Here is a 14,127-nt window from a genome sequence, read left to right as displayed (position 1 = left end):
CGCCCAATATTGACTTCAATGGCGAATAAAAATCGGGCGGGGTTTACATAGGCGGTTTCCATTACAAATGACCGGACAAATGGTCTGAGAAAGCACGGCAAAGACCAAGGGAAGTCTAGATTAAACTGCATTTATTTCAATGCAAGAAGTCTGATGGGCAAAGCAGATGAACTCAGGGCATGGATGGGTACATGGGACTGGGATGTTATAGCTATTACTGAAACATGGCTAAGGGAGGGGCAGGACTGGCAGCTAAATATTCCAGGGTACAGATGCTATAGGAAAGTTTGAGCAGGAGGTAAGAGAGGAGGGGGAGTTGCGTTCTTGATTAGGGAGAACATCACGGCAGTAGTGAGAGAGGATATATCCGAGGGTTCGCCCACGGAGTCGATATGGGTAGAACTGAAAAATAAGAAGGGAAAGATCACGTTGATAGGATTGTACTACAGACCCCCAAATAGTCAACGGGAAATTGAGGAGCAAATATGTAAGGAGATTACAGACAGCTGCAAGAAAAATAGGGTGGTAATAGTAGGGGACTTTAACTTTCCCAACATTGACTGGGACAGCCATAGCATTAGGGGCTTGGATGGAGAGAAATTTGTTGAGTGTATTCAGGAGGAATTTCTCATTCAGTATGTGGATGGCCCGACTAGAGAGGGGGCAAAACTTGACCTCCTCTTGGGAAATAAGGAAGGGCAGGTGACAGAAGTGTTAGTGAGGGATCACTTTGGGACCAGTGATCATAATTCCATTAGTTTTAAGATAGCTATGGAGAAGGATAGGTCTGGCCCAAAAGTTAAAATTCTAAATTGGGGAAAGGCCAATTTTGATGGTATTAGACAGGAACTTTCAGAAGTTGATTGGGAGAGTCTGTTGGCAGGCAAAGGGACGTCTGGTAAGTGGGAGTCCTTCAAAAATGTGTTAACCAGGGTTCAGGGTAAGCACATTCCTTATAAAGTAACGGGCAAGGCTGGTAGAAGTAGGGAACCTTGGATGACTCGGGAGATTGAGGCCCAAGTCAGAAAGAAGAAGGAGGCATATGACATGCATAGGCAGCTGGGATCAAGTGGATCCCTTGTAGAGTATAGAGATTGCCGGAGTAGAGTTAAGAGAGAAATCAGGAGGGCAAAAAGGGGACATGAGATTGCTTTGGCAGATAAGGCAAAGGTGAATCCAAAGTGCTTCTACAAATACATAAAGGGCAAAAGAGTAACTAGGGAGAAAGTAGGGCCTCTGAAGGATCAACAAGGTCATCTATGTGCGGAACCACAAGAGATGGGTGAGATCCTGAATGAATATTTCACATCGGTATTTATGGTTGAGAAAGGCATGGATGTTAGGGAACTTGGGGAAATAAATAGTGATGTCTTGAGGAGTGTACATATTACAGAGAGGGAGGTGCTGGAAGTCTTAACGCGCATCAAGGTGGATAAATCTCCGGGACCTGATGAAATGTATCCCAGGACGTTATGGGAGGTTAGGGAGGAAATTGCGGGTCCCCTAGCAGAGATATTTGAATCATCCACCGCTACAGGTGAGGTGACTGAAGATTGGAGGGTAGCAAATGTTGTACCTTTGTTTAAGAAGGGCGGCAGGGAAAAGCCTGGGAACTACAGACCAGTGAGCCTGACATCTGTAGTGGGTAAGTTGTCAGAGGGTATTCTGAGAGACAGGATCTACGGGCATTTGGAGAGGCAGGGACTGATTAGGAACAGTCAGCATGGTTTTGTGAGAGGAAAATCATGTCTCACGAATTTGATTGAGTTTTTTGAAGGGGTAACCAAGAAGATAGATGAGGGCTGTGCAGTAGACGTGGTCTACATGGATTTTAGCAAAGCCTTTGACAAGGTACCGCATGGTAGGTTGTTACATAAGGTTAAATCTCACGGGATCCAAGGTGAGGTAGCCAATTGGATACAACATTGGCTTGACGACAGAAGACAGAGGGTGGGTGTAGAGGGTTGTTTTTCAAATTGGAGGCCTGTGACCAGCGGTGTGCCTCAGGGATCGGTGCTGGGTCCGCTGTTATTTGTTATTTATATTAATGATTTGGATGAGAATTTAGGAGGCATGGTTAGTAAGTTTGCAGATGACACCAAGATTGGTGGCATCGTGGACAGTGAAGAAGGTTATCTAGGATTGCAACGGGATCTTGATAAATTGGGCCAGTGGGCCGATGAATGGCAGATGGAGTTTAATTTAGATAAATGTGAGGTGATGCATTTTGGGAGATCAAATCGGGCCAGGACCTACTCCGTTAATGGTAGGGCGTTGGGGAGAGTTATAGAACAAAGAGATCTAGGAGTACAGGTTCATAGCTCCTTGAAAGTGGAGTCACAGGTGGATAGGGTGGTGAAGAAGGCATTCAGCTTGCTTGGTTTCATTGGTCAGAACATTGAATACAGGAGTTGGGATGTCTTGTTGAAGTTGTACAAGACATTAGTTAGGCCACACTTGGAATACTGTGTACAGTTCTGGTCACCCTATTATAGAAAGGATATTATTAAATTAGAAAGAGTGCAGAAAAGATTTACTAGGATGCTGCCGGGACTTGATGGTTTGACTTATAGGGAGAGGTTAGATAGACTGGGACTTTTTTCCCTGGAGAGTAGGAGGTTGAGGGGTGATCTTATAGAAGTCTATAAAATAATGAGGGGCATAGATAAGGTAGATAGTCAAAATCTTTTCCCAAAGGTAGGGGAGTCTATATCGAGGGGACATAGATTTAAGGTGAGAGGGGAGAGATACAAAAGGGTCCAGAGGGGCAATTTTTTCACTCAAAGGGTGGTGAGTGTCTGGAACGAGCTGCCAGAGGCAGTAGTAGAGGCGGGTACAATTTTGTCTTTTAAAAAGCATTTGGACAGTTACATGGGTAAGATGGGTATAGAGGGATATGGGCCAAGTGCAGGCAATTGGGACTAGCTTAGTGGTATAAACTGGGCGACATGGACATGTTGGGCCGAAGGGCCTGTTTCCATGTTGTAAACTTCTATGATTCTATGATTCTATAAAGGGATGGTATAAAAAGGATATAGAGGCACTGGATAAGGTGCAAAAAAGATTTACAAGAATGCCACCAGAACTGAGAGGTTAGAACTATCAGGAAAGATTGAACAGGCTGGGGCTCTTTTCTCCAGAAAGGAGGCTACTGTCGAGGCCTTTAAAATTATGAATGGGTTTGATAGTGTATTCGTAGAGAAGATGTTTTCACTTGTGGGGGAGACCAAAATTAGGGGCCATAAATATAACATAATCACTAGTAAATCCAGTAAGGAATGCAGGAGAAAATTCTTCACCCAGAGAGTGGTTAGAATGTGGAACTCGCTATCACAAGGAATAGTTGAGACAAAGAGCATAGATGCATTTAAGGGGAAGCTAGATAAGCACATGAGGGAGAAAGGAATAGAAGGATATGCTGATTGGGTGAGATGAAATAGGGTGGGAGGAGGCTCGTGTGGAGCATAAACAGCGGCATAGACCAGTTGGGTCGAATGGCCTGTTTCTGTGCTGTAAATTCTATGTGATAATGGAAAATTTTGATGGCAAAAAACATAACAACAGGAAGTCAAGTGTCGCTGTCAGAAAGTGTGCACAGGGATAAGAATTTTAATACCTTATGGATAGATACTTCCAATTAAGGGAAAAAGATAACAAGGGAGAAATACTCCTGGGTTTTCCTGATCTTCTTCCGTAACTTCAACAGAAGATTGCCGGAATCCCCAGAGAAACGGCTGTTTCCTCAGCTTACACCATCTCTCTGGGAATTCTGCCGATCATCTCCCAAATTTATGGCAGGAGATTGGTGACATTCCAGGCGGATATATTTTGGTGGGTTGTAAAGTTTACTGGGTCATTTGCTGCATTGATTGGGTGAAGATTGTTGGAGGCCATCAGATTCCTTCTATAATTTTAGATCCTCGCAAACATCGGCGGGAAGGTTTAGGAAGTAACAGGGATACAGTAAACACAGCGTCTTCAGAGGAGCTATTTTAAATATGAGCCGATGAATCCATAGCTCAGTACTGTCCTCTTTTCATCCACCAGTTCAGTGTACCAAGGATTGCCAAGCGTATTTTGCAGAGGTGTTACATGAGGCGATGAAAGGTGCAGGAACCAACGAAGACACACTGATTCGCATCATCGTGTCCCGCTCAGAGGTAACATGGGAAAAGATCTCGGCTTTAGTGTCAGATTTCCCAGCAGAAATGTGAGATACATATGAGAAAAGGTTTTATTGATCATTTGCAACAATCCAATTGCTGTGTTAAAATGTGAGCTTAAATTTTAACCCCTCCTCCCCCCCACAACGGGCGGGAGGGGGTCAGGGGTCAGGGAGGGTTAAAATATTGGGATTGAACAGCCAGATTCCATTCCTGGCTGGCCAAGGTCAGTGCTGACGATCAGCTCCTTTTCGGCCAGGAGGAGCAGGAGTTGCTCCCTCCAGGCCTCACGGAAACCTTTGGCCTCCCCTAGACCACTTTCCCCCCACCCTGCCCCCCCCCCCTGCAATGGTGGCCCAGAGCTTCCATCCTGTACTCATTGCCGGGGACCGTCCACACGAGTCCCCGGCTGCGGCCTCATGCCACTTGGTTTGTTTCCCCCGCTCCCCCACACCTTCCCCGCACCCTCCTCCCGTTCCCCTGCACCTCCCGCACCCACCTCATCCTCCCTGCGCTCCCCCGCACCCTCCCCACAACCTCCCACACTCCCCTGCACCCTCCCCAACTCACCCGCACCGTCCCTGCACCCTCCCGCACTCTCCTGCACCCTCCCCACGCCCTCCCCGCACACCCCTGCACTCTCCCTGTTAATATCGGAGCTGTGACTTGTTACCTGGTTAAATCAGAATCAGCAATCTGTATGCAGATGATAAAAAAAATTAGTTAACCTCCATTTCTTGAATATTAACGTTTTAGTTTCAAGTAGATATTGTTCATGCCTTACTTGCTGAATTTTTAATCAATCTACGAGATATATATATAGATACACTAGTTACAGAGCCAAGCGCAATTCCCTGCTCTATAATTCTTTCAACGTTTAACTGGCTTTGATAGTTTGCATATGCCTTATATTGGGCGGAGGTGAGGGGTGCTGTGGGATTCCAGTCACATCCTACAAGTGATCACAGGTGAATTATGGTCACTGCCATGATTGAGATACAGTTTATCTGCCATGGATACCCATCACATATTCCCTTTAAACCTACATGTGTCATTGCACTACTGGGTGTATTCTATAGGCCACCAACGAGTGGGAAGGATATAGGGGAACAAATTTGCAGGGAAATTACAGAGAGGTGCAAAAGCCATAGAGTAGTGATAACTGGAGACTTCAACTATCCTAATATAGACTGGGATAACAATAATAATATAAGGGGCAAAGGGGGGAGGAATTTTTGAAATGTGTTCAGGATAACTTTCTTAACCAATACGTTTCCGGCCCAATGAGGAAGGAGACATTGCTGGACTTGGTTCTAGGGAATGAGGTGGGCCAAGTGGAGCAAGTGTCAGTGGGGGAGCATTTAGGGAGCAGCAATCATAGTATCATAAGGTTTAGAATAGCTATGGAAAAGGACATGGACCACTCTAAAATAAAAATACTCAATTGGAGGAGGGCCAATTTCAGTGGGATGAGAATAGATCTGGTACAGGTAAATTGGAATCAAAGATTGGCAGATTCAACTGTAATTGAACAGAGGAGATGGTTCGGATACAATATAGGCACATTCCAATGAGGCAGAAAAGTAGGGCAAATAAAGCCAGAGCTTCCTGGATGACAAAAGAAATAGTGAGTAAGATGAAGCGGAAAAAAGGGCCGTATAACAGATGTCAGGTTGATAACATAAGTGAGAACCAGGCAGAATGTAGAAAGTCCAGAGGGGAAGTGAAAAAGGAAATAAGAGGGGCAAAGAGAGAGTATGAGAATAGACTGGCGGTCAACATAAAAGGGAATCCAGAAGTCTTCTACAAGCTTCTAAATAGTAAACAAGTAGTAAGAGGAGGGGTGGGGCTGATTAGGGACCATAAAGGAGATCTACTCATGGAGGCAGAGGGCATGGCTGAGGTACTAAATGAGTACGTTGCATCTGTCTTTACCAAGGAAGAAGATGCTGCTTCCCTCAGCAACTTAGCCTGCAAATATGTTGAACATGGTGATGCCCTAGGATTGCACGCTATAAAGAAGCTGAACTCTATTTCTTCTTCAAACAGGTTGATCTTCCGTCCATTAAGGAGAAGTATCAGGAAATCTACAAGAAGCCTCTGGCAGACGCAATCAAATCAGACACTTCCGGCGATTTCCAAAAAGTACTGCTGGCTCTGCTAAAATAGGAGGCATTTGAACCTGGGACGCCTTTTTAAACAACGTGCCTGAGTGTCCCATGTTCATTGATGTGCAGTGTATAAACCCATGTTGGTTGTAAGATTTGACATGTACATCAGTATGATACCACCAGAAACTATGGCTTTTTAAAAAATATCTAGAAAAGAGAAGGCTGATGGGTGACCTATTAGAGGTCTTTAAAATTATGGAGCGGTTGATAGGGTAGACGTAGAGAAGATGTTTCCGCTTGTGAGGGAGACCAAAACCAGGGGCCATAAATATAAGATAGTCAATAATAAATCCAATAAGGAATTCAGGAGAAACTTCTTTACCCAGAGAGTGGTGAGAATGTGGAACTTGCTACCACGTGGAGTGGTTGAGGCGAATAGCATAGATGCCCTTAAGAGGAATCTAGATAAGTTCATGATGATGAAATGAATAGAAGGATATGCAGATAGGGTTAGAAAAAATTAGGGTGGGAGGAGGCTTGTTTGGAGCATAAACAGCATCATGGACCTGTTGGGCCGAATGGCTTGTTTCTTTGCTGTAAATTCTTTGTAAATTCTATGTATGTTATTTCGTTTAGAAAGATTGACCATTTTGAGAGAAAAAAACTGACATATTGGGCCACAAATTACTCACCCAAGGATGCAGTATTGCAACTGCACCCTCGCTGACCACCGGCGAATCGACAGAGTAAATTCGCGAATGCGCACATGTGCAGCAAAACTCCGAAATCGCGAACTTGCTCCCATTGGTTCGCCGGCAGTTTGACAGGTACGAATTAAAGGGCCACCCACCCTGCATCAAACACAATCAGGAAACATTCGTAAACTTACCCATCTGCCCAGCTGGAACGAAGATATTTATGCCACCAAAAGGTCCGCTGGAAAATACCAGGTGCACACTACTTTTTGCAAGCGGTGACTGTTAATGACTGCGAAATAACAAAAAATTAAATTTTAAAAATGTGGAATGTCAAACATTATTTTAATATTTTTGGATCATTAAAAAAAATTAAAAATTAAATATTTTTTACTTTTAACTTCTGTAAGTTTCATCAGATTAAATGGCTTTTTATTTGGCTTTTTATAATAAGATATGTTAAATTTTTATTTACACTAACATAGAGAGGTTCACTTTAAATGAATGAGTTTTACTTGCCTGCTCGTGGGTGGGGCTTCCATCCTCAGCCGTTTCCCATGCGCATCAGCCCACGCTGTTCAAGGCTGGGCGGATGCCGCGATTTCTTTCCAACGTTTTAATTCAAGCAATTCTACGCCACAGTTTTGAATTAAGTTAATTTGTTCATTTTATTCGTAGGTGCTGCTGCAGAATTTGCCACGCTGATGTGAGCAATTTCCGGCCCATTAGGACAAATGCAGACGGATCCAAAATGCTTTCCACCCAATCAGTGTAATATTTTCAGTATTTCAAATCCAATGTTGTGCATATTTCCCAAAGAAAAATGTACAATTTTACACATCAAAGAAAAGCATAATGTTCAACACAATATTGGTTTTATAGGGTTTATTAGCTGGAATTTCTGGAATGTGGTGATGTATTAGGTTAGAAAACTCATTTCACCTCCAGAATGGGTTCAAAACCACCGCAGACTGATAAGATGGAAGGCTCTTCATGCCGTCTTTAAGGGACCGATGCAAAACGAGTCCAGGGCATTCACAATGGATATGTACTTAACACAGGCTCACAGCTTCAGCCTGCTCGCAATTTGGCACAACTTGGCATCCTTACTCCAAGAGAAGGGGTAGGTGTGGGAAACGCAAATGGGAAGTGCAGAAGGAGGTGGTCTTTAAAGGCTGAGGTTAAGGTAGATTGTAGGAGCAGAGTTAGGAGATCTTTCTTCTGCATCTGGTCTGTTCGATAGCTGACCTGGGAGCACTTGATGCTGACCATGGCTGTCCAAAGTGGATAAAATGTTCCATTCTTTTGTCTGAATATGTATAAAAAGTTCAGTACCAAACAAAACACCCTGAAAATCTGGTGGATTTTTAAGATTTGTTTGATTCGTGAGGCCAGAAATTGCTCCCGAAATAACAGAGGAGCTCAACAGCGCCCTCCATTGCTAGTGGTGAATTAAAGGAGCAAGATCCTGTGTTATCACATGCACAGTGAAACGCGGAAATCATGAACTCGCTCCTAGTGGTTCGCCGGTGATATGGCAGCTTCAAATTAAAGGGACATCGCATGCTGCAATCAGAGAAATCATTGAAAAAATGCAAACTTGCTTATCTGTCCAGCTGGAAAGTAACTAACGTCGCCACCAAACAGGTACGCTTAAAAATACCAGGTCTAAACTAAGTTTAAAAAGCGCGGTTAGTCTTAATGACTGCCAAACAACTAAAAATTAAATTAAAAAAATGTGGAGTGCAGAAATATTACTCCCTATTTTAATAGCTTTTGGTCATTAAAAAAGTATATATTTTTCTCTTCTGTCTCTTTAATTTAATTCAATTATTTCTTTGGCTTTTTATTACAAATTTTTTTTATTTACAATGACATCCAGAATATTAACTTTCAATAAATGAAGTCTGCTTGCCTACTTGAGCAATGCAGCCTGAATCTGTGGGTGTGATTTCTCTTCCTGACAGATTTTGTGGCCGTGTTTTCTCCTCTCTCACATTTTCCAGCCGTGCGGCAACTCACGCTGTTCAGAGGCTGGGTTGATAGCGCACAGTTTGTTTAAAGTTCAAATTCAAGCAATTGGAAGACCCAGAGCCCGTAGTAAGTATTTTCGTTAATTTAATTCGCAGGAGCTGCGGTAAGCGTTGCCTCGTTGCCCTGCGCCATTTCTGGCCCATGGTGTTCCTAAAAAGGGCCGTTATGATCCATTGGAATGTATCATACTCTTATACATGTACAATAGTTTTCATTTCAACACAATTGGGATATACTTAAAATGAAATCCACACTGATAAACTATGTTATGTTTGTTGTGTCAAAAATATGCTTATTGAAACTAAGTCAGAAACTCTGTTCAACATCTTTGTAAGTCAGCGGTTTATTGATGTACTTTATTTTCCTGGATTTCCCACATCAAACTGTGAAATGTACCCTTCACCTTTCACTTAAGCTTGAGCGACATTCAACTGTTGAGTGGCCTCAATGAGTCTTCCACCAGAGCTTACTTAATCAGGACTAGTTGTTAGATTCTACTTCCTCGTCTCAGCGTGAAAAATCATTTCCTCACATTTTATCCTGATCCAGTAATTTAGTGTTATAAACATAAGTTGGACTTGTTTAATCCAGCGAACAAACCACGCAATGGTTTTCTAAATATTTATTCAAACTTCCATGGTAGAAATAACACAAGGACCACATGAAGCAAAACAGCGAGTCACAAGGTTTCCCCTCTGTGATAATTCTGTGTTTGCTATTCTGCCCTCACAGTGGCGGGGGAGGGGGCGGCAGATGAGGGAGGGCGAAACAAAAGAAATATAAAGAACTTCACTCTGTACGAGAGTTGCCAAGACCTGGCGGTTTCATCACTTGACTTCCTGCCTCCAACTGCCCCGCCCCCACACTCCAGCCATTGGCCACCCAACACGTCCATCCTCACGGTGCACCACCTGCCCCGCCAATTGGAAAGCGAACAGACTCTTCGATAACCAATTGGATGATTCTTGATTGTCAGTCAAACAGTCTTTCTTCCCATGTCCAATATTTTTATAACTAATAAACAAAAGAGTTTAAAGAATTTTTTTTTAAAGGCACAATTTTTTTTATCGCTGCAGTGTCCTGGAGATTAATCTTTCATTCCTGGAGACTCCAGGCTAATCCTGGAGGGTTGGCAACCCCACTCTGTGACTATTTCCTGCATTCCACCAGGTAGCCATTTTGAGAATAAAACTTAAGTTACGAAAATATATAAAAATAATAGGACAGGGAAAAAAAAAACCCTGGTCCATCTAGCCTGTCCCATACAGTTGTGATGCCTTCTGCATCGCATTACAGATGCTCCCCACCCGCCTGGAGCCATGTGATCTCCCGGGAGAGGTGAAAAACCAGGTTAAAAACTCAGGCCAATTAAGGGGGCAAAAAATCTAGAAAATTCCTCTCCATCCCTTTAGGCAATCGAAATTGGTCCAGGAGATCACATTGACCCTGATTTATATGACAGCTTAAAATTCAACCTACTTCTGCCCTTACATAACTTATAAGTGTGACCCATAGTCCTCCCTGGTATATCCAGTTGAAATAGTTGGCCCACGTAAACATAAGCTAATCCCTTAATTATTTTATAAACCTAGTTCAAATTGCCCGAGTCTACGATTTTAAAATTCCCTCTTGTTGCGAAAAGTAATTTTCTTGAATTTAAAGAAAGAAACTATCAGCAGAAATATTCTTAACCGTTATTGGAGTGGTACCACAAGGAGTGGTTGAGGCAAATAGCTTTAAGAGGAAGCTAGATATGTACATGAGGGAGAAAGGAATATGTTGATAGGGTGAGATGAAGTAGGGTGAGAGGAGGCTTGTGTGGACCATAAGCACCGGCATTGACCTATAGGGCCGAATGGCCTGTTTCTGTGCTGTAAAATTCTACGATGTAATTCAGGCACCAAAGATGTTCACCGTCACCATTCATCGCGAAGCAAACTTGTCGAGAGGATGCAGCGTCCGATATTATGCTTGGAACACATCTTGGGTTTGACATGGGCTGCAATAATGTGAGGTTCAAAGAAAACAACCCTCTATTTTCTGGATACAGAGGATAAAATGATATCCGACACAAGCAAGTACAAAACTAAAAATAACTAAAGATAATTCACGGTGCAGTGTGACTACCAATCCAGGGCTGACAGTAACAAGAGCTCCCTCTAGTTTTTGAATGAAAATTGTAAGACCTGTGGAACAGGCTGCTGGCTCGTGTGGTGGACGCTAATCCACTGAATTCCTTCAAGTGAGAGCAGGACTTGTTTCTGGTTGGGGTGGCGATCACCTCGTACAAAAAGGTAGGTACCGCACAACATTAATCAGGGCCAGAGTGATCGCCTGGACTAGCTTTGATCGCCTAAGGGTGGGAGGGTGGAGGGGTCGGAGAGGAATTTCCCAGATTTTTTTCCCCCAAATTGGCCTGGGTTTTTTATCTGGTTTTTCGCCTCACCCAGAAGATCACATGGTTTTGGGTGGGGTGGGGAGTGTAAATATTGTGATGCACAAGGCATCACAATTCCGTGAAACAGGCTGGATGAACCAGAGTGTCTTTCCTGTCTGTCATTGTTCATATGTTCATATATTAACATGTTGCATTGCAGCTCACAAAACAATTGACTACACATTAATCTGGAAATTACTGTAGGCACAATGTCAGGTCTCTGCCAGAACATAACATTGTGAAGGTTGTGAAGAGCGCTATATAAATGTCAAATTCTGTCTTTCTTTATAATGTGAGTCTGTTGTACAGGCCCGGCTACGGGGGAATGACAGAAAAGATATGCCTGAGCAGGCAGCGTGATAGCACAAAACAGCTCTACAGGTCATCTGGCTTTCCAGGAATACAGCGACAACTTAAGCCCCTTGCACACTGCATGCTGTATATCAACAGGGACTTTATTCTCTCAAGGTCAAGCATGTAGGCGGCCACCAGTGTAGAATCACGCTCCACCTTTGCCTGTTTCACTGAAAGCTCTCACAAAGCCTTGATGTTAAGGCAATCATCTGTTCCACCCTTATTTGAAGGGGAAGGCAGGGTAGAAAGAAGGCACCAGGGAGACTATGGCTACCTCTACAGTTTCCATGACTCCCTGCAACCTCCTCCAGACCTACAAGCCTCCGAGATCTCCGCGCTCCTCCTATTCTGGCCTCTAGCGCATCCCCGATTTTCATCACTCCACAATTGGCGGCCTTCAGCTGTCTAGGCCCCAAGCTCCGGAATTCCCTCCCAAACCTCTCCACCTTTCTCCTCCTCCTTTAAGACACTCCTTAAAACCTACCTCTTTGACCAAGCCTGTCCGAAGATCTCCTTATATGGCTTGGTCTCAAATTTTATTTGATAATTGCGCCTGTGAAGTGCCTTGGGACATTTTACAACGTTAAAGGCGCTATATAAATGCAAACTGTTGTTGTTATGCCGGATCTCCACCCCTACTGCATTGCTCAGGGACCCACCCCCCCCAGCCTCCAAGGTGGACAGATGTAGGCAGGGTCATCCCATGCAAATGAGGCTCTTCTCACCTCATTTTCCTGCTGATCGGTGCCCATTTGGAGGTGAGGTCAGAAGAAGTGGCCTTAGGCCTTGCACGCAGCCACTCCTCCCCCTCCCCTCATATCGGAGGAGCTGAGAGGAGCACACGGCCAAGGCATGGAGGGCCCAAAAAGACATGCCTTTTTTTTCAGGATCCCCCCCGCCCCCCCAACAAGAGGATCTGCAGGGGTGGAGACCTTGTGGCTACTGTTTTTAGAAAATAGCTAGAAGGCACTGCAGAAGCAGTTGGATTTCCGTCCCTGTTTCCAGGCTGAAGGTCTTGTCAAGAGCCAATTCATGGCCTGGGGTACACCGAGCCTAACGGCAATGCCCTGAACCCAGAAATACAAGCCCCTAAGGCATTGGGAAGGCGAGGGAAATGGGTCTTGATCTGTCGGAAGATGCCTTACGGTAACAACCCCTTGGCTTTCATGAGCAGTTGTCACCTGCATATTCTGTAGTTTCACCCTGCAAAGAGCCCCTCACCCTGCAGATCAGAAAATGGGATGACAAAGCCATGTCAGGGGAAGAGAGTCAAAGCAACAATTTGGAATTAGCTGCTCAACTAATAATGCAGAGAAGAAGACCTGTGTATTTCAAGATGCCTTCCAATGAGTGCCGTAACTACTTCATTTCTTAAAACTACAATCTGCATCTGTAATATAACTATGCCCCCAAAACCATCTTCTCCTACACAACTCTTAAATACCATCAGCAACAACAACAATACAACTTACATTTATAAAGCACCTTTAACATCGTAAAACGTACCAAGGCGCTTCACAGGAGCGATTATCAAACAAAAGTTGACATCACTCAGAAAATCCATGTCCTTTCAACATACTCTGAAAGGCCAGAATTTAGGCCAGTCTTGGATAGGCCGGGTCCACAGCCTTGCACTGGAGTTTCTCAGTTGGCTTGTTGTAGGGTGAAATCTCTGCCCACTCCAAACATGTAGGAGGGGGAGAGAAAGGAGAGCACAGACTCCCTTGGGTATTCACACATCGCCAAACTTCAGAGAGACCTTCCGTAGGTTCAATAGAGATTGCTGACAATTGGTGGAAATGAGGCCTACCTGGTTAAGACCTCATTACAGAAGAAAATTATTTTTAAAAAATTATGTGAAAGCGTCCCTCTGCTCAGAGTCAGCATCAGGTCATGTATAGCATGGTCCAGATGAAGAGCAAATCTCCCTCTGTCCGATTCCATCAATGTACTTTAATCCCAAGCCACCTACTGAAATAGTATAAATTTTTGCACTTCCCACACCAACCTCCCTATAGCCATTATGTGTGAGATTGCCAATTTAGGGTCTGTAATTCCGTTGGGGAGTGCAGCAGTAACCCAAGTGCATTTGTCTTGACATATTCCAACTTTTTGACTTTCTCAGGTTTTCCATGCATGTGTCACTAAAGGCACTTTTAGACTTCATAAGAGCAGGCAATGGAAGATTTGAGGTATCCCTTCCATTGTGTAAGCAACCTGACATTCGGTAAACCGAACACAAAAACGTGGGTCTACAATTGTAACATTGACTTAATGTCATGTGATAATTAACAGATAATCTGTTTTTGGGTGTTGGTTGCTTTAACACATGT

General features: G+C 43.9%; 1 protein-coding gene across 1 annotated transcript in view; it reads left to right on the top strand.

The window, feature by feature from the left end:
• The window catches only part of LOC137307224 (annexin A13-like), a 69,586-nt gene extending 62,263 nt beyond the window's left edge, over window positions 1-7,323 (top strand). Inside the window, exons 10-11 of the mRNA XM_067976645.1 lie at window positions 4,048-4,160; window positions 6,213-7,323. Coding sequence (XP_067832746.1) covers window positions 4,048-4,160; window positions 6,213-6,332 — 233 coding nt within the window. The 3' untranslated portion in view covers window positions 6,333-7,323. The remainder of the gene's footprint in view (window positions 1-4,047; window positions 4,161-6,212) is intronic.
• Window positions 7,324-14,127: the final 6,804 nt, after the last annotated feature.

This window comes from Heptranchias perlo, chromosome 3, assembly GCF_035084215.1.
Source record: "Heptranchias perlo isolate sHepPer1 chromosome 3, sHepPer1.hap1, whole genome shotgun sequence".
Classification (NCBI taxonomy): domain Eukaryota; kingdom Metazoa; phylum Chordata; class Chondrichthyes; order Hexanchiformes; family Hexanchidae; genus Heptranchias; species Heptranchias perlo.
This window is presented reverse-complemented; position numbering and strand designations above follow the sequence as displayed.